This window comes from Mus musculus, chromosome 6 (genome assembly GCF_000001635.26).
Source record: "Mus musculus strain C57BL/6J chromosome 6, GRCm38.p6 C57BL/6J".
NCBI classification, from domain to species: domain Eukaryota; kingdom Metazoa; phylum Chordata; class Mammalia; order Rodentia; family Muridae; genus Mus; species Mus musculus.
This window is the reverse complement of record NC_000072.6, coordinates 38,493,194-38,514,499: the sequence shown is the minus strand read 5'-3', so window position 1 is coordinate 38,514,499 and position 21,306 is coordinate 38,493,194. Positions and strand designations below refer to the sequence as shown.

At 39.5% G+C, this 21,306-nt stretch overlaps 1 protein-coding gene and 1 non-coding gene across 2 annotated transcripts in view; both read right to left on the bottom strand.

Annotated features, from left to right (window-relative positions):
* Positions 1–1,736: 1,736 nt before the first annotated feature.
* The window catches only part of Ubn2 (ubinuclein 2), a 78,839-nt gene continuing 59,269 nt past the window's right edge, over positions 1,737–21,306 (bottom strand). Inside the window, exons 15-17 of the mRNA NM_177185.4 lie at positions 15,581–15,812; positions 15,224–15,313; positions 1,737–12,262 (exon numbers count right to left, since the gene is read on the bottom strand). Of these exons, the coding sequence (NP_796159.3) occupies positions 12,213–12,262; positions 15,224–15,313; positions 15,581–15,812 (372 nt within the window). The 3' untranslated portion in view covers positions 1,737–12,212. The remainder of the gene's footprint in view (positions 12,263–15,223; positions 15,314–15,580; positions 15,813–21,306) is intronic.
* Mir7670 (microRNA 7670) lies at positions 7,107–7,175 on the bottom strand. Its single transcript, NR_106130.1, has one exon. It is a non-coding gene; the product is annotated as a microRNA 7670 (primary transcript).

Below are 21,306 nucleotides of genomic sequence, written 5' to 3'. Positions count from 1 at the left end.
ATGTGTAAAAAAAAAAAAAGCATCTTCATCAACAATTTGTTAAATCTAGCTTGAAATTCCACTTAGCACCCTTCCTTAGCCATGTTCTGTTGCTCAGTGGTAAAGAATAAAACTGGTTTCTTTTGTTTTTCTTTCTCTTTTTTGAAACAACAGGGTCATACTATCTAGCTCAGGCTCGCCTGAAATTTGTTGTGTAGACCAGCATGTCTCCAACTCAGCCTCTACCACACCTTCTTCTACCCCTGCTCCTCATGGAGCTCTACATGACAGCGTTAGTCTTACCCATTCATTTCTTGACTCTCTAAACCACTAGCTTATTCTGAAACCCTTTACCTTTTTGGATGACTTTTCTTCAAAAAACTTAGGCGTTCCATTTTCATATACAGAATAAGTGATGAAGTAAGAGTCTGCCAGGAGCAGGGCGTGGTGGCGCACGCCTTTAATCCCAGCACTTGGGAGGCAGAGGCAGGCGGATTTCTGAGTTCGTGGCCAGCCTGGTCTACAAAGTGAGTTCCAGGACAGCCAGGGCTACGCAGGTTGAGAAACCCTGTCTCAAAAAAACCAAAAAAAAAAAAAAAAAAAAAAAAAAAAAAAAATGTCTGCCAGGAGCATCGGCATAGAGCTGTAATCTAGCATTTAGGAGTTTGAGGTAGGATTATAAATTCAAGGCTAGCATAGGTCACAAAGAGAAACCCTGTCTTAAAAAAATTTTTTTTTAGTATACATGATTAATAATAATAAAGCTATTGCTTATACATTACTTCGGGTAAGACAGTGTATCAAACCAAGGATGGACTTTTAAAAAGTACATTTTGAGAGGGAGAGAGTATGTGTGTGTTTTTGTGATTGCACAAATATGTGAAGGTCACAGAGTAACTTTCCTGAGTTGGTTCTCGCCATCCACCATATGGGCCAAGGATCAAATTCAGGCTATTAGGCTTGGCAACAGGCACCTTTCCCCACTGAGCCATCCTACTGGCCCAACAACAGATCTTTTAACTACTTTGACTGAGGACAATGCATCTCTTGGGATCTGGAGTGATGGCTCAGTGCTGAAGACCACATTCTGTTCCTCTTCCAGAGAACCCAAATTCACTTCCCAGCCCCCCTTTCAGCTGTCTCACAACTTCGGCTACAGGGAGTCAATTCTTTTGGCCTTTATGAGCAATGACATACACATTCCACTCATGTACCCACACATGGACACACATCTAAGTAAAAATCAAAATAAATCTCTAAAAGCAGCTGATCCCGTTCCAAGTTCTTAGTCCTTTTTAGCTTCAGGACAAGACACTTTACACCATGTAAAAGGAAAAAAAAAATGAGAACAAACACTCAAACCCTGTTTCCTATCTTGGGTGTCTATGGTCTTGTCTGTATTTGCTATGCACAGATGTGTATCACCCAACACACACACTGCTGCCTACAGGAAGGATCTAGTGAGCCTGCATTCTCAGACTCCACCCACTCAGGCACACATCTCCAAGTACACCTAACTGTCACTGCTTCCTGACAGCCAACAGCTCAGAGGTCACCTCAAGCTTTCTCTACTTCCTGGAGCCCTCCTGTGTTGTTTCAGAACAGAACTCAAATGTCTGGTGGCAAAGCAAGTTTGAAGAATTCTTTTTGTACACCATCAAGTCACTGCAAATTGTTTTATTATTTTAAAACCTCAACCTCTGCTGACAGTGGAACACTTAAACCTAAGTTAACCCAATAATACAAGAGACACAGAGTAATATTTACATTCCTCTTTATTTAATACAACAAACACATTAACATATACAAAAAGAAAAACTCACTCATGTAAAAAGGTCCTGTCTTGGAGGATAGCCAGGAAACATCTACACTGAATCGAATAAGGCTCTCATTTTAAAACAGGTTTGCTAGTTACACCTGGAATATGAACAAGGCTGTCGCAAAGCAAAATGAACACAGACATCCCCGCACTGAGGAGTGCACTGTGGGGCTAGTTTAATAAGTTCTCAGATGCATGTTTGGAAATATCTAAAATTCACCAGCGGTCCTATGAAATGTGAGGCTCTTTTGTTGCTTTTTATTTATTTTATAATCAGCCCCCCCTTTTTCTCTCTCTCTCTCTCTTAGGAAAGTTTTAAGAGCTCTAAAACCAGGAATCTTCAAAGTGTGGAAGCTTTAATGCCAGAGGTCAAAGAATGTTGGAGCTAGACCAAGAACACAAAGGCAATATGGCCAGAGGAGAAGAGTTTAGCTCCTGACTTCCATTTTGCTAGTACTACATGAACCACCAGAGGGCAAAATGAAGGACCTCCTCCTTGCTCATTGTAAGGGTCAACAGCAGCAGTTTGTCTATATTCCTGCTGAACTGAACTAGAAATTCAACAAGCACCAGTTTGCCTCCAAAAGAGCCACACACACACACACACACACACACACACACAGAGTCAGTCACACACACACACAAACACACACATCATCATCACCCCCTTTTATTAAATTTATTTATTTATTTATTGTTTACTAAAATAATACAAAAAAAGGGAGACAGGTATATTTACAAAACTCCATGGCTGGTACAGTACATAATTTTTAAGACACACTAAATGCTACAATCTTTCGGGTCCTGAGATTATTACAAATACCAACTCAAAGCTGTGTTCAGGTCCAGTTTTAGAGGGAAAAAAAATCCCAAAGCATTAAGTCACACACTTATTTGAAGTACAGCATATATTCCTTCAAGTTAGCAAACACACTTTCCTACAAGCAGATGCAACCCAGTAACTGAGGCCTCTCCTCTAAAGGACCATCAACTCCTCGGCTCCTTCTTGGAGACTGGCTTGCAAACATGGTAGCATCTGTGTAGGGCAGAAGGGACTAAAGAGGAGCTGCTTCCATACTGGGAAGTGGCTTTGCAGGGTGGATACTCACTGTATAAATAATTATTTTTCCTTCTGCTACTAAACAAAAGTCTCCCCTTATCTAACTTTACCAAAGGGTTCGAAATCTGTGCTTAACATGACTAAAATTCTGACTCTTATTTTCTGGGCAAATAGGTCTGCAGTTCCATGGTAAGTCTTACAACCATAAATAAACCTTGCTCACGAGTAGAGAGAGAAAACACCCATCTCTTAGTCACCTTGGTTAGACTTAAGTTCATTATTTGGGGCACAAAATTCACCAGAGATTTCTCTTCCTTTCCTTGAAGTCTGATAAGTTTAACAGGACAAGAGACACCATGAGGAGGGTCAAACTAGCACACTCTCTTCCAAGAACAGTTTAGCACGCCAGCATTTTCTAGAATAAGATAGTCTTTCAAAGACAGCTGAAAACAGGTCACTGAAAAGCTTGGCTCTCTGTCCTGAAAGCTGTGTGGGAGGAAAACCAATCTTTACTGGGAGAGGGTCCCTGATGAACACATGTCAAAGTGTACACGCAATCTATGATGGAGTCAGAGCCAAAATGCCAGGAAAACTGACCAAAGCTGGCTCAACTTTCTAACTATTTAAACCAAATACTTTTGTCAACTAAGAAAAATATTTTTTTTCTTTTTATATTTCTAGCCCAAATGGGGGCAAATCCTTGGTAATTTTGCTAGTGAATTTTCTAGTAGGGCATAACGTTTCTGTAAACAGCAGAGATAAGTATAACAGGAGGAAAGTCTATGGTTCTAAGTACAGAAAATACAATCTGGTGTGGAAACTTCAGCACAGATTATCACACACACAGTGGCTAGTCTGGACTGCTGCTGACTCTCGTGTTATCTCAGACAAATAACCTTAACTGAATTCTAACCAGAGCACTATTAACAAGGATCTAACAACCAGATTTAGCAAACAAACAAACAAACAAATCCAGAATATTGTAGCAAAGTCGGGGCAAGTAATGTTTTTCTTTTGAGGAACCTAAAATTAGGACTTAGGTCCTAACTAGGATTCAATGATCTGGTTGGCTCAGACCTTGGCAAAAGAGCTCTGTTGTAAGGAGTCTGTATGAAAACAGTCAGCAAGGCAGACTGCTGTGAGCCCCTAATGAAAATCTGCATTTCTTCTGAAGAATCTTAAAATACACTGGTATCCCAGGCTATGTAAAATACACTGGTATCCCAGGCTATGTAAAATACACTGGTATCCCAGGCTATGTAAAATACACTGGTATCCCAGGCTATGTAAAAATGAAGTCTACTTACTGTTACTGTGCACTGCTGTGTGGAGCTCTAGCTTACGTACATGCTGGGCAAGAGTGCCCAGTGAGACAGACTCTCAGCCTATGAAATCTATTTATTTATTGAATATAAATGAAAAGAGAAGAAACCCCAGTCATCAGTGACCACCAAGTTCTACACTATGTATAGAACCTTAATTTGTACCATGAAAACTTCAAAACACGTCACTGACTAGTTTGGGTAGCAGTGTAAAATGTATACAAAGTTTGAATACTAGCTGCTATGAAATGGAAATACATAGGAAAGACAGACAAGTAGAAACATCACAACACAAGGAGATCACAAATAGCCACCTTAAAGCAAATGGTACGTTGAGTGTGCATAAGAAAAGTGTCATTTAGCATCAGGCTACTCAAAGGTATTTCCACTAAACTCTCTCTATATATATATGTATCCTCCACTAAGATGAAACTCTCCCCACACTATCTTTACACTAACTTGATGGGAACTGAGAGCAGATGGCAAAGTAAGGGAGAAGAGGATATGGAAACAATTCACTTTCTCTCCCTAGATATAACAACAGGTAATTTATACTGTAGTGGAGCAAGTGGGAACTTAAGAGCTCACACCAAAGGCAAGACTGAAGACTGAAAGAAATGAAGACAAATTCAACATTGATATTTGAAACTAATTTTAATCAGAGCCCAAGTCTGCAGCTCTGTCATCCTGAACACTAACCTAAGCCTCTCAGCATTACACGAGGTGACACTATCATAAAAGTGCAAACACATCCATAACATCAACTCTAGGTCTGCATGAGCAAAGGATCTTCAGCTAGCGTTTTATGGAAAGTTCACATTTTAGGGCAAAGGAAAACAGATGATATTTATTTTAGGCTTCTGTTACTCTTCTCTAGAGGAAACACACACATTCATTTGGGTTAATCTTAACATGTTATTGAACAATGAATAGGAATATAATGTGGAAAACGAAGCATATGCTTATCTGCATAGCTGATATTCAGAGGCTACTGGAGAGAAAAAAAAATCAACAAAAATCCCAAAAATGATTTTAGAAGGACTAGAGAATGACTAGGTCTGAGCCAGTTCTGGGTCAGCCCAGATGTGCTGGCTGCTTCAGCCCAGTGCTACCTCCTAACTCACCTGAGCTGAGTAATTGCTCCTCAACACCCTGCACTCCACTCTCTCTGACCCTGAATATTCGCTGTCATTTAGACTACCCCCCTCCCGCCCCCACTCTCACATGCACTACTCAGCCCTAACAAAAACTGTAGTACCCATTTGTTCCTGTTGTTATCGTTTTAAAGAGAAAAATGTTATGGATTACTACTTAGTGTGCATGCCTGGAGGGGAAGATAAAATGATGCTAATTTCCTCCCAGGAGTTTGGGAAATCATATTTCCTTCTATCCTGACCATCTTTACCTCTGCCCTAGCTAGGGAGTGAATCCTGTCGATCTTCCTCCCATTTTACTACAACCCGAACAGTTGATGGCTCTGGCTGAAGAAGCATGAAATACAAAGTTAAAAGAACGCACAGCCGCCCTAGTGTAGGCTGCTCATGCCTTATCCCCCAGGCAAAGGTGGAGAGTCCTACTGATGCAGGAGTCGTATGCCAGGATCTGACTTACTCTTAGAAAGGTAAAAAATTAGTTTTCCATCACCAGGCAAGTACTGCAAGGAAATTAGATTCAGAATGTAGACAAAGGAGGCTATAAACTTTCAGGATCATTTATCCATAATTCAAACTTTATCTAACTTTACTTTCACAACCTTTGCAAATATCACACAAGTAATAACATCATAAAAGCTTTAAAAAATCTATTGATAGTTAAGAAACTTAGTGTTCATTCCCCTTTGATTTAATCTGAAACTAATAATTATACCACACAACAAATATGGTATGTTTAAATATCAAATATACATCTAAATTAAAATTCCAGTGATTTTTTTTAACTTAAAGACCATAGGGTGCTCTTTATATCCACTATAAGAAAAACATTTGTTTTTTTCAACCTCTGCAGGAAGATAATACTATAATTATATAGAATGTTTTAGAAAAACAAAATATTTTTGAAATAGTAAAGTCTCTGATATCCCTGGGAGGTAGGTGATTATTATTATACCCAATTGTCTCATGGGTAATCTGAGGCACAAAGGTTAAATGACTTCCCCCTAGATAAAGTAGTTTAGGAATTAACACTCACTACTGATCCTAAGCTGGCTAACAACAGCTTTGCTACAGGAACCTCTTCTTTTAGCCACAAGTCTCCTTTTTCAACTAAAATTTTACTTAAAAGGGGGTCCTTTGTAGATATACAGAGGATCAGTTCAACTTAGTCTTTTTCAACATGTTACATCTAAAAACAAAAACAAAACAGAACCCCCCCCTCAAGTCTTAGATACTGAAAGTTATTTTATTTTGCTCAGGAAAGACATTTAAACAATCATGAAATCAGAGCAAATCTGATCATCTGGCAATAAACAGACTGAACATTTCTCAAGTACGTCCTGATTATACAAGTGTTTCCTCACTGTCTAAAAATCTAAGTTTATTGACGTTTCAGATATACAATTTCAAGATCATTTTCCAGAAGAAAACGTCTTTTAATATTGACATGAGTGCCAACCTCCTCCAAAGTGTATTCAGACACCACCCCATGGTTCTAGCACTAGTACTGAATCTTGTCTGCATAGGGCATCGTATCACCTCGACCAACAAATGCTCTTGTTATCCTGATGCTTTCTCACACACTACTACTGAAAGATTTGAGGGGTAGAGAGAAGTGGATTACATCCAGAAATAGTCAAGGAGTCCACAGAGTTTATTATGTTTGCAATAACCAACACATATGCTTTATATATATAATGCCCTACATATATATATATATACACACACACACACACACACACACACACACACACACACACACATATATATTAACTTCTACAGATATTCAGAAAGGGAAGCCAGCATCATGTGCAAAGACTACTTCCCAATCTGCCCATCTGAATCAACTCAAAGCAATGGAATAAACAAGGCAGAAGTTCTGCAATGTCAACAGGGCAGTGCTTAGAAGGATTGCCATGGCACAGCTGCTCCTGGTTTCATACACGCTGTGTACCTCATACTTGTGTCCACACACACAAAGCAGAAGGAAGAGAATTATTACATGACATGATTTTGGCAAGGCTCAGATTCTTTCTCCTGAATCCCCTGACTTCATCAGTCTGTACTTGAGGGTGTTTGAAAGTTTCAAAAGAGGGAGAAAAAGAAAGAAATAAAAGGCACTTAACAAAGACAAAGGCCTGAATTGAGCATGGTTTAGAGGAGTAATATAAGCATTTTACCAGAGATAAGAACTTATTTACAACGAGATAAACTTTTCCCTTAAAACTTTATAAAATAAAATTGCATAACATGTTTGTGATCATTTATCTACTACTGTACTTTTCTCTGCTTTGTTTTTACAAAACCAAAAGCACCCTGAAAGCAAAACCAAACAAAGAGCCGCACATGCACAACTAGAAATCAAAGTGCCCTTCAGAGAACGTGGGTCAGCAGAAGCACCGTGCTGAAGCACAGGGCAGTGCTCAAGTCCGGCCTGGACTATAGACTTCTTTCTTCTACTTTCAATTTGAAAAATAAAACAAAACAAAAACCAACAAGGGGAACAAATCCCAAACTTCTCTAACAATACGAGGACCAGTGTGCTTTTATAGTACACTCCTAAAGTAAAGTACCCTAGTTCTTCTACACAGGGTCAAAGGACATGACAAAGTCTCCTACAAATAAAGCAGTTAAAGTCAGCCAACACAGGCAAAGATCATCTTCCAATGTAGCAGCAAGTAGGACAATGAGTTCTAGAGACATTCCCAAAGAACAGAGTTCTCATAACCAATGGCAGTCGCAATAACAGTAGGATTTTCATTTTAGAAAGTCTTGAATCAAGGAGAGGTGGGAAGGGCTGTGGGAGAGGACAACAAGAGGAGAGAGAATAGGGGTGCCTACCCTTTCCATCTCTGCATAGTAAACAATTTAGATCTGCTTTGGGAAAAAATATTCTGGATTAAGATCACTTTCAATAAGCTGTTTCCAAGCAGGTGTCAAACCCACAGTCAATATATACCCACAGGTATATGCCCAGTTCTTTCCCCAGTGCTGGGACCCAAATAAGCCTTATTTATTGTTTATGACACAAAACAAGATAATTTGGGCTAATAACATCCATCAAAGGGGTGGTGGGCATGAAAGAATGTACTAATTGAATCTTCTTGATTTCTTCAAAATATCAGGACTTTGTTATTATACATTAACTTGGCTTCTTTTCTCCAAACCTTTTCTCCAGATTGTTTTAAAATCATGATTTTCACTCTTTGTTCTCAGAAGCAGGAGAAGAACTATAATTTGATTTTAGTAGAGATTATTGCTTGCATTTACTTTGGAGGCTCTGAGTGAGCATGACACTTGGCTCGCAAACAGTCTCCAGCTGTGGTCCAGCACTGCTGCCCGAGGACAGCGCTGCTGACTGTTATTGCTTGTGAATACTGAGGATCACCTTTATATACAGTAACAGCTTAGACATCACATCAGTGAAGGCAATTTCAAAGATAAGACAGTTGGAAACAGACAGTTTAATATTCCTGAATCAAGGACCCCATCGAATGGGACCTACGTGTGCTGATTTACTTCTGCATTTGGATGTTGCTAACGTTCTTTAGTGATACACACTGCTCTATAGATATCCTTTCCAGTTATTCACCATTTTAAAAATAACATAATTTGACTTTAAGTGCAAAAATACAGTATGAATTGCAAGTCTCTGTTAAAAAATAACCAACTTATATGCTTGTTTAGTAATAAAAACTGTAAAGACAGGTAACCATAAAGTATGGACACCATTTTCAATGTTATGATATAGAAAGAAATGTATTTACATTTAGAAAGGACTTTGATTCACTTGTATAACATGAAAGGGTTGCTGGACTGGGGATCTGGCAGCAGTCCTTAAGGAGTCAAGACTGACAGAAAACAGGATATATTTTACACAGCATAGTCTCAGAGCCCAGGGTAATCTTATAAAATGACATGGGAAAGAGAACCATCAAGGGTCTTCGTATAGCATGGTTCAGAATCGATGGATTTAAGAACCTACAATTATTGTTTGACTTTTAATATCGATTGATTTATATGAATATGTATGTGTCTGCAAATACACAAATACACAAGTATCAGCAAGAAGAGACACTAACACACATGGACTTCTCTCTGGGTAGAGAAAATGAAGTACAGGCTGCCTTCCTCAACAGACACCCCAGTACAGCAATTTATGAAGTATAAGCAGGCCTGTGAAACGAAGTTTCCTGGTGCTGGCGTAAGAGCTGATCAAGTTTCTCTAAGAGACCTTTCAAATGAACCTTAACGTGCTAAATTCAAGTCAAACTTCTCTGCAACATCCCAATATCTTTCCAAAATATCTACTGGGGCTTACATAGCCTCCTCATTTGTTTTATTGGTAAAGTAAATTTCTACAGTCAAGAAATTATATCAGTGATTACTTTCGTTTGTTTTCCTTTTTTCTTTTCTCTCTCTTTTTTTTTCTTTTTCTTTTTTGAGACAGGAGGAGGGTGGAGGAGCTCCCAGACCGACCTGGAGAGCTGGGATTTTCTACTGCAGGTGCCGCACACAAACAATGCAATGGGGCAGGGAGGGGGGCAGTCGGGGCACAAATGAAACTTGAACTAGGAAGTGGGAGGACTTAGAGCGGAGAAGAGACCATTGTAAAAGGAGGGGTAAGGAGGGGAAATCTATGCTTTTTATTTTAAAAAAGAAAAAGGAAAAAAAGAAAAAGAAAAATGTTAGTAACAAAAGAGGACAAAAAGAAAAAAACACAGCTCACAACCCATTCTGCACCAAACCGGAAGGAGAAGAGGCGCGAAGGAGCCTGGAGCAAGGGGCCCCAGTTTTTTGAAGAACTTTATGAACTTTTTAAAGATTATTTTCATATGGCAGCAAGTGACATTGAAGAACTTGCTGTCAGGGACACCTGATATGGAAGTCCAATAGATTTTTAATTAATTGAACATTAAAAGACAATAAGACAGTTGGAAACAGACAGCTCTCATTGTTAGTCCAGTAGAGACTAGCATGGGACTTGCTGCTAAATACTTCAGGCTGGCCTCAAACCTGAGATCTTCCTGCCTCAGCTTCCTGAATTCTAGGATTACAAGCATGGGCCATCATATCTAGTTTCAATGTTCTTCTAAAAAAAAAATCATCTTCCTTTACTGTAACGAGTTCTTGGAACTAAAGCTTTCAATTATTCATTGACTTTTTTGCTATTAAGCACGCCATTGAAACTTTGAAGTCAAATTATAGGCATAAAAATTGGAGCAGGTCTGCGGTTGGTTATTATAGTCCTAGAGGCTTCTTGGGACTTTTGCTCATCAAAGGAAAATGGGGTCTGGTTAACACTCTTATCTGAATAAACTTAAATGATACAGAGTAATATGTAATGAGATTATAGAAGCAATCTTGTTATTACCAGGCTAGTCTGTCACCATATATAAACTAAATTTGTATCACTCAGAGCTTTTTCTTGGATAGTCTGAAAATACTCAGAAGTTTAAAATTCAAGGACACCACAAACATAGCTGAGGCAAAATAAAATGTATCCCAAGAAAATTGTGTTTTCCCCTTCACACCCTTCATTGCCTCTATTCGCATATGAAAACTAGAATTAACGAATCTTATAATCTGTAGGCTGACTTGAATATTAATATTCTGAGTAAGTCATAGTAAAACTTTTAAGATCCCAAATGCTGAAAACATCCTGCGCTGGGCATGGGTCATAAAGCTTCATTGTGATAGTTATAACAGGTGGTCCTTTGTGCACATCCTGTGCACATCCGTATTCCTATTAGACTTCATCCCTTTAAAAATACCACTTCAGAATGAAAAACAGTCCACTATTATACATACGCTATTTGTTTGACCCATGAAGAGACAGATGCTGTGCACACTCCTGTTTATATCAACAGCTCTAGTCACCTAAAGTACCGCTAGTGAAAGAGCACTGTGCAGGGAGGGAACTGGGAGTTTGCAGTTCTTGGCAGGCTGCAAGAGAGATGAGCAGCAAAGCAGCAGCCCAACAACAAAGACGCACATGTCAAGAGAAAATGCGAGCAGTCACTTCTGCATATCAGGACGAGAAATAACTATTAACCAGTCAATACCAGATGACAAGTGAACTGTGGAAAGGAGTGCAGTACTTACTTCTGAATGGAGGGTGAAACTGACCCTTTTATAAAAAGGGATTATCTACATTTTGTCTCGTAAGAGCACAGGCTCCTTTTCCTGACTTTAAAAACCTAGAAGCTATAGTACTACACATCACTGTGTCACAGCAGCTTTGCTAAAGTATCTTCAGGCCACTGACTCGCACGGGGACCTGCTATATACTGGAGAAGATTCAAGTTTGCTCAGGACATTTCAGGGCACAGTACTCTTCGGCAACTGTCTGGAGAGCCTCATGCAACTGACTGTGGAAAATCTGTCTACTAGACAGACATGACTGAGTCTCCTTAAACTGGGCTAATTCTACTTGTAGCTGCTTTTATTATGCACTTATCTGTAGAGTGTTCAGACCTAACCCCCAGGATGGATGGCCATTTACCCAAATCCTCTTAACTTCCTTCCTTCTTCCCCAGTTTTTTTCCTTTTCTTTTCTTTTCTTTCCTTTTTTTTTTTTTTTTTTTTTAAATACAGTCAGATTGACACTTCTGTGGGTTTGACAGCTGAGTCTGCTTTAAGTTGGTTAACATGGGGGCTTGGGTTTGAAAAGACCAAAGCTCCCTGACTTTGCACAAAAGCATCTCTTCCTCCTGCACTGGCTTTGCTCAAGTAACATTTTCTCTCTTTTCCTCCTCACCACAGTGCTTGGGACAAGCATGTAAACATGGACAGAAACAGCAGCCCTGTGACCGCCAAGACTTCCCATCAGGTCGGTCCCGCCAGCCAGCCAAGTGGTTCCTCTCCCCCTTGCTGGAAAGTCACTGAGGTTTCCGTGGTAACTTAGTGTCCCCTTTACTTTGGCCTCCATCTGAGAAAAGAAACATTAAATTGGTATGTTTTGCACATCGTAAAAAAGCAAAAGCAAAAGCAAGAAGAATCAGTTTATTGTGAATTACATTTCTAAAATGATAACCTTTACCTCACGTGGTGATGGTATTACAGAAGTTGATTCTGTAGACTGGTAGTGACTGAGAACTCTATGAAAACTATCCTGGCAGGTATGTACCATTCCATTTATTTACCTCATAACCATGTTCAATGCTGGGTTCTAAAGCAATCAGATCACACAATGCCCACCTTCAAGGGACCTACTCAATCTTTTGATTTCTTTGGAAGATTAGGCCAGTTTTATTTTCTTATAATAAGTGGAATTAAATATTTTTCCATAACATGGTATGTGGTAATTCCCAAGTATTGTGAACATAGCACATTGGTGGTAAAAAAAAAAAAAAAAAAAAAAAAAAAAAAATGCAGCTATGTCTTTGTTTAGGTCCTAACCTTGCGGTACTAGATGCAAGTCTGCTGCTGGGCCACTTGGTTTCTTTTTTCTTTGGTTTTTATCGAGACAGGGTTTCTCTGTGTAGCCTTGGCTGTCCTGGAACTAACTCTGTAGACCAGGTTGGCCTCGAACTCAGAAATCCAGCAACTTAGTTTCTACATCTACCAATGCTGCTGTAGGTCACTTTTGGCAGAACATATGTAACTGTTCTATGTAACTCTCAGCCAAACACTTCTAAAAACATTGGAGGAAGAGAAGATAGGGTTCCCCAGGCCAGAGTGGTACCCAACAGCCCAGAGCACTGGATAGAGAAACAAAGACCCAAACAGAAGCCAGGTCTGAGAGAAAATGACAAAGGAATGGAACTTCACAAGAAGAGGAATCCTAAGTCACATGGTCATATCTACTCATGTCATATCCAAGTATCTTGAAAAACATTAAAAAAAAATCAAAACACAGACTCTTTTGGAAGAAAAGCTGCATCAATGTCAATGATTATTTCAAAGTTGTAGTAATAGTTCTACTAAATAATCAGGGTTCTTTTCATTCACAATATATACATTTGTAGAGAGAAATGAACTGATCTATGGTATAACCAAATTATTAAAATGGTAAATTATTTAATAATACTATTAAAGTAGGATATTGTTCAAAGTAATGTTGTTTAATTATCAAAGTAATTTAACTATCAAAATAAAGCAATCCCATTAACTGGACTGTGAAATTTTTTATAGCAGAGTTTGGTACAATACGGCCCATGCCCAAGTCTGGCCACATCTGTTTTTGCTAATATAGTTTTATATTGGAAGTCAACTTTACTTGTTTATAAGTCAATTGTGGCTATTTTACAATGATAAAAAAGTTGGGTAGTTATTTAAAAAAAGATTGTAGAGACTATAAGTCCAAAATGTTTATTATGTCAGCCATGTATGGTGGTGCACAGCATGCAATGTGTTCAAGGCTGGTATGATCTACAAAGCACATTCCAGGCCAGCCAGGTCTACACAGTGAGACCCTGTTTCAAAACACAGACCAAACTGACCAACTAACCAAAAAAAAAGCTCCCCTTTGGCCTCTGTTTTAGATAAGATAAAGAGAATAAACACTAATGGGCTCTTACTATCAACCATTTACTAGACGAGACTCTTTCAATCAGTTATTTTTATTAGATTCCCATAGGAGGTCTATTAAAAGCTTTTTTGTTTTGTTTTCTATGTGGAGTAAGAGAAGTGATGTTGAAGCTTTTCAAACTCAATCTAAACTCAAGTTTAATGCCTTTTATTGTACTTTTTGAGTCAACAGTTTTAAACTTCAATTTTAGTTTTTTTTGAAAATACTTAGTTTTCCCTTTCCTGTTCTGGGAAAGTGGTATTAACCAGATAGGAAGTTAGTTTTCACAGAGCTTGAGTTTTTTGAGCAACAAGAATCCTGTTTGTCTACTTCCTTGTTGGTGGTCACATTCACACCAATCAGTCTCCAACTGAATCACACAACAGGAATATAGTTACCAAATCAAGTACAGAAAAAGCAGATGGGATTTCTGTTCCTTCTCTCAAGGATGAGCCTTGAGCATCTGACCACAGGATTAATGGGAGTCTACTGCCTCAAGACTGCTGCACACTTCTAATTTCTGCCCTATGCTCAAGAGTAAAGCAGCTTAAAGACAGTTTATTTTAGTTTCAACTTTACGTGTCTGGGTGTTTTGCCTGCATGTATGTGTGTGCACCATGTGTGTGCCTGGAGGCCAGAGGGCATCATCTCTCCTAAAGCCACATATGGTTATGAGCTGCCATGAGCTGAACTTAGGTCTGCTGTGAGAGCAGACAGTGACTTTAACTGCTGAGCTCTTGACATTGCCTTCCAAGAAAGACTTCATGTGTGCAATAACGTGTATACTACAGTGTTTGTGTGCAAGTGAGAGGACACTATTGAGGAGTTGGTCTCATTGACCTTTTTTTGTGAGTTCTGGGGACTCAAGGGCCTTTACCTGTTTGCTGGGCCTTCCTGCAGCATCTATGACTTTGGCTAGTTATTTTATAAATTCATACTTAAGCAACACATCTATATAATAAAACCCTTCAAAAAAGTCTTCTTGGGCTTGAGAGGTGGCTCAGCAGTTAGCTGCTTCTACAGAACACCTGCGTTCAATTCCCAGCACTCGCATGGCAGCTCACAACTGTCCAGGGGATCTGACACACATGTAGGCTAAACATGTACATAAAATGTACATAAAACAAACAAAAAAATAAATAAAGTCATCTTCTGTCTAACAGATCTCATTCATCCTTTCCTTTTTCTTCAACGTGCTGCTGCCACTGAGAAGGCAGTCAAAGGAAACACTTCCCTGGTGTTGTGTCACTCCACTCCACTGAGGAGGCAGTCAAAGGAAACACTTCCCTGGCGTTTTGTCACTCCACTCCCCCCACTTGAGGAACATTTACGCAGCATCTCTAAACTCTTATAGACAGTAGGAATGAGCAGCTTGCTTACCGTTAAACGCTTGCTGTAAGTGAGCAGGCAGAGGAGAGTGAGGAAGGGCTGCCGCGTGCTGAGCTCCTGGCTGTAAACTCTTTAGTAAATCTGAGAGGAAAACACACTGGTCAGTGATCTCAAGATGTGAACCCCTTGGATCAAACTTAGAAATAATGCCTTAGCTAACACCAGTGTAAGTCCCAGCGCCAAGGGCTTTCTAATATCACAGCACACATACTTAAAACATTAACTTATGGAGATACAGTCATGATTATAATAAGAAACCCCCAAACTTTGACTTTCTCTTACATGTTGCATTTCAATAGCAATATGGTATTAGATGGTTCATCCCATTTAAAGTAGAGCAGCACTTACTCTGGGTTAGGCTGTGATGGAGAGCCGCTGAGGTAGATCCCGAGGTGGCTGTCACTCCAGCTGTGTCCGTTCCAAAGCCAAGTAGCTCCAAGGGAAACTGGAAGGGCATGGTCACTGGAACAAGGCCACCCAGCATCCCAAAAGGAGTCACAGTTTGATTTGTTACAGACAAAGGTGATGTCATGAGAGTCAGAGGTGAGGCATTAGCCAATAATGATGCTCCTGCTGTGGACTGTGTAGAAACCAGGGGTCAAAACAGATAAGAAATAAAGCAATGTCCCTAAATTGATTTAACATATTCATGGATGCAAGACTGTCTCTTTATTTGTTCTAACAAATCAAGGAAATTAAGACTGAGGTGAAAAATATAATCCAAAGAGTTACTAATAATGGTTCTGAAAGTTTGCAAGTGATAGTTGAGTATTTCTGTGTACACAGCTCGTTTGTCAGTACTGTAGTCTGCGGCTTAGATGTTCAATGCCCATTCTTGCTGGTAAGTCTCAAAGTCCAAAACCTACATTTCCCCTTCTCTGCTTCTCCGCGAGTCACTAGGAAGTCATTCCAGCCACTTCCACTGGGACTCTGCAGGTTCACACCTCTGGCACAAGGCCTGCACTGCTGTCCTCACCTAGTGCTCCCTCATCCCAGGGCCTGAGGAGATGAGGCCCTCTGAAAGCTCTTCATCCTTGATCTTCCCTGTGCTTCTTTAGAGCTGATAACTGCCCAACCACACCACAAAGGGTTCCAACTGTAGGACAGCACAGTACCTCTCCACACCCCACCCCAGACTCTCTTTGTACATCTTCACTGTTATGTCTAGATTCTACCCATCTCCCAGTAATAATCTGATACTACTTGTATTCCTTTTTAAAATCTTAGTCAAGCATAGCCTCCTCCATTTTCCAGTCTAGTTTCCCCAGAACTACTGAAAGCTGGTTGCCATTACTCTGCTTTTCTAAAATTAGACTTTCTAAGTGTAAATGCTTTCTCACCGGGCATCAGTGGTGCAAGCCTTTAATCCCAGAACTTGGGAGGTAGAGCCAGGTGGATCTCTGTGAGTTTAGGCCAGCTTGGTTTACATAGCAAGTTTTGGGCCAGCTAGAACTTCCAAAAGCTTTTTTAAAATTGAAATCCAAGTCTTCCAGCTTCAACATCTTAAGTACTGTGATTACATGAAGGCCTCAGACATCACCAGGCCTGGTAAGGGCTTGAATGTGTTAGAAAATATATGTAACTTTCCCATACATGTGTGCCATATTCATATTATACATGGCAGGGTTCATACTACTGCTGAACAGAAAGTGAGATCACTCTGCAAAAGCCATCTCGTTTGCTTCCACTCCTCCATTTCTTCCTCTTTCCTCCTCTCCTTTGTTACCAAGGAGATTTATAAGCTCAGTTCTGACCTGTCACTTCAGGTTTAATCCTATGAATCAGAGTTTAGCAACTAACAACATGTGGGTTTCCAACACTTTACCTGACATGCCCCCCCTTCCCACTTTGTCCTACCTCCCCTGCCTTCCGCAAGCATTTCTTTTTCAGGTGTTGGGACTGCGAACTTAGCCTGCAGGGCTCATAACTGTAGGGCAGTTTCCTCCTCACACCTAAGAACTAATCCTCACCACTCTGGTAAGTGGCACTTGGAAGGAAGGGTTGCCAGCCTTTTTTTTTACTATGCCGATTCTGATACACACAGGGTACATTTATGAAAAAATATCCAGTTAAAGCAACTAGGATAAAAAGGATCCTGTATCAGTTAAAAAGTAAGCAATAATAATTTCTTCATATTAAACATTAAATCTATCGTAGCATCAAGGTAGTCTCAAGGCTGTATCCTGAATGGACGCCCTCAGTGAAAACAGTAAATAATGCAAATGAGTTGAACCTATTAAAGTATTTCTGCAAGAATCTAATTGAAGCATTACAACAGAGAGGAAAGATAAATTGGGGCAAGTCCCTATCTTTAAAAATAACTTGAATATCAGCAATTAAAAATATGTTATAACTAATGTTTTATACTTTCTAAGAATTTTCCAAATCTGATTTTATTTATAGGACTGGAATGCCAGGTGATCTCCATGTCACACTGACATGTAGAAGTTTCTTTAAGGGACACTTTAGGAAGCAGAAAATCCCACATTTGGGAGCACAGAAAAGCTGTCAACATTATCTACATAGGCAGAATACAGAGTGTCCATAATCAGACATGGTTTCTAAGCTGTCTCCATTTGAGGAAAACCATGAATGGAAAGCGCTTTCTCTGGCAGGTAGGCACTTGTTCTTACAAAGTTGTCCATTCTGTTTGGTGAGACAGAGGTTTCCCATTCACACAGAATAATACTCTGAAATGCAGCCATACCATTCTCTCAGGTAAGACTTCTTTCTAGCAGCCTCCCTTCCACAAACCCCAAGTCCTCCCTGGTCCCCTTGACATAGTGTGGGTCTCTCCCCAGTCTTTGCTCACACAACACAGGAGGGCTCTTTCACTTGGCATGTTTATACTGTTGTTTCCTCTAGCCCATACCAACTTCCATCTTCTCTACACATGGCTGTGCCCTGTTTCTCCAGCTCTCTGCTCAAACTCAATAGTATTTACTTTAACAGGTCTTCTGTAGTCAATGATCTTAGCAACAACCAATTTTAAACAATCTTTTCATAGCACATGCTTTTTTAAAAGTACAACTTGTATTTAGTTTATCTAAAAAGGTATGTTCCACGAGAACGGGTAATAGAGAAGAGGTAATAGAATGTTGTTCACCCTGGTTCCCCAGCACAGAGAAGAAGCTTGGCACATAGTACTCAGTTTGCTTACTGAATGATGACTTCTAGAATCATAAAGAGGTAAATATGGGGTCGTATAAAGTCAGTAAGTTGAAGGTCAAGAAAGAGGAAGAACGTTCTGGAAGGGAGGTTATTAAGTAGAAAGTAGACAGAATTAATAATAAGATTTGAGCTTTCAACCTTTGTCAAAAGACACTGTGCTTCAGATAACCCTGCAGATGCCTTGTAGACAGGAGGTGCAGCCTTTGAGAGCAACAGGCCCCAGATTTACTCGCTCATCAAGGACCATCTGCTTTCAGCAGCTGGCTTTAATAGGCATCTGGAGGCCTCAAGCTGCTGAGAACACTTCAGAGATGCTAATGCACGACAACAACTACCCAGCTGTAAATAAACTGTTGACTTTTCCTGAGTCAAACCAGTAAGAGAGATTAAAAACAGATCAAAGAGGCAAGCACCTTGGGGTTTCCGTGTCACCAAGCCATTTGGGAGTGGAAGAGTACTGAGAAGGAACTTGTCTGGAGCACAGATTTTGTCATGTAGCTTTCTTGCTGACAGATCAGTTATTCTTAAGATAGTGAATAGCTTCCTTTGGCATAAATGATAATCAAATGCAAGAAGGTCAGACAGATTTCAGAGGTGAAAAAAGTGAAGGACAATTTAACCAGGTACTTGGAGGCATTGAGGTAAAGAACCATACACAAAACATCTTTTAAGTGTAGAAAACTCCCCTAACATTTTATAATAGGAAAGTAACGAAGCCATAACTCTGGCAGTGCAGCATGTCATGGAAGATTTAACCAAAGTCTGATCACCATTTCAGCAAAACAGTACAGCTATATGAGAACAGAAATTCTTCTTTTTATAATGGAAGTTACAAGATATCCAATGGTAACATGTATAAAATTAAGTTTTTCATTCAGTCATTCATTCATTCCTCTTTGTACAAGGTCCCACTATGCTCACTATGGAGCCTGGACTGATTTGGAACTCACTGAGCACTAGGCTGAACTCAAACTCAGATGTTACGCCTCTCCCTGGGAATAGGCGAGCCACACCACACCTGGTTGCCATTCATTTTGTTACAAGCTGGGCATGGTGTTGCATGCCGAGAACCCCAGCACACTGGAAGCAGTGGCCTTCTTGAAGGCCTTCTCTCAAAAAAACAAAACTGTGGATGATAAGAGAAGAGTATGGACCAGGAACTACTACTTTTGTTGGAATTTCATATTTTTTCCTTTGCTCAAATTAAAGGCTAATTTTAGAAAGTTGCTTCTTTAGCAAATATGAATAGTAATGAAGGCTAATTCCCAGATCTTATCCATAACTAACAATTTTAACAAATAATCCCCATAATCAGTGTATGCGTTTTGTTATTTACCTTTCTACCCTTTTTCTTTAACAATCTTTGAGGAAAGGTCTTACTATCTTGCTGGTCTTGAACTTATGGGTTCAAGTGATCCTTTCGCCTTAGTGCTGAAATATAAGTTAAGGACACCTCACTCAGCTTCATTTTCTTATGATTAGTATTCCTGAACCTACAGGAATGGGGAAGAAGGATATAAGTGGAAGAATGATAACTTGGTATTATTAAATGTGTATTCAACACCAAGTCTTACACTATACTGAACTGCATGAAGCCTCTACAAACAGCAAGGGGAAATTTTCATTAAATTACCATTCCACAAATTAGGAAGCAGCAAGAACTTAAAAGCATTGGCTTAGACAACTCATTTCACAGATGAGTCACATTCTCAAAGATTTAAGTACCTGCACCTCATAAAATATTTATTTTCTTTCCCTTTCTTTTTCTTTCTTTCCTCCTTTCTTTCTTTCTCTTCCTTTCTTTCTCTCTTTCTCTCTTTGCCTCTCTCTCTCTTTCAAGTCTATTTAATGTATGAGTATCTGCATGTGCACCTGCATGCCCGAAGAGGGCCCTAGATTTCACTACAGATGGTTGTGAGCCACCATATGGTTGCTGGGAATTAACTCAGGACTTCTGAAAGGGCAGCCATCTCTCCAGCACATGTATTTTCAAAAAGGTTTTACAACATAATATTATGTAAGGCAGCTTTTTGAAAAGAGCCTTAGAACACCCTACAAATAAAAGTTGGTGCACACAGGCACACAGGCGGCTTTTGTCTTCTCTCTAAATTTGCTCATAGTGAATATACATGACTTCCAGGAGGAAAAAATATTAAAGAAGCCACATCATTTATATGAAGAACAAGTCTCTTGAGAAAGCTTCAAAATATAGACAAGGCAGAAAAATTAACACAGTACAAGTGATTTCGAAGTCAGAGCCAAGAAATATATGAACAACATATCAGATGTTTTAGTCCAAGACTAAAATTCAGCAGTTGGGAGACTGTAGCAGGAGGATTGCTACAATTCTGAAGCTAGCCTGCACTACAGAGTAAGGTGCTGTCCCAATTAAAAAAAAAAAAAAGTTGGGTGTAGCAGCATATGCTGGGAATCTCAACTTCAGGGACAGGTAGGCAGGTCTGCATACAAATGTCTAGTCTCTAAACAAAGCACTGAATCAGAAACAACTACCAAACACAGAATAACATAGCCTTTATTTTTATTAAAAAAAAATCTTAAAATTACATTTATTCTTGGGCAGGGGATTGTGCCATGGTATGTGGATGTGAGGACAGAGGACAACTTTCGAGTGTCTGTTCTCCTCCTACCATGTGGGTCCCAGGGATGGAACTCAAGTCATTACGCTTAGTAGCAAGCACCTTTACCCATTCAGCCATCTCACTGACTAAAAATATAATATTCTTGAGCTGAAAAAATAGTCAGTTCTGAGGTTCTTTATGTCCTAAGTACAAAATTAATGAAATTAGATAAATACAGCTATAGTCTAAGAATACTGGGATTTAAAGGTATATTTTCTATTCTCAGCACAGAAAACTCATCACTTATAAAAGGGTATAATAATC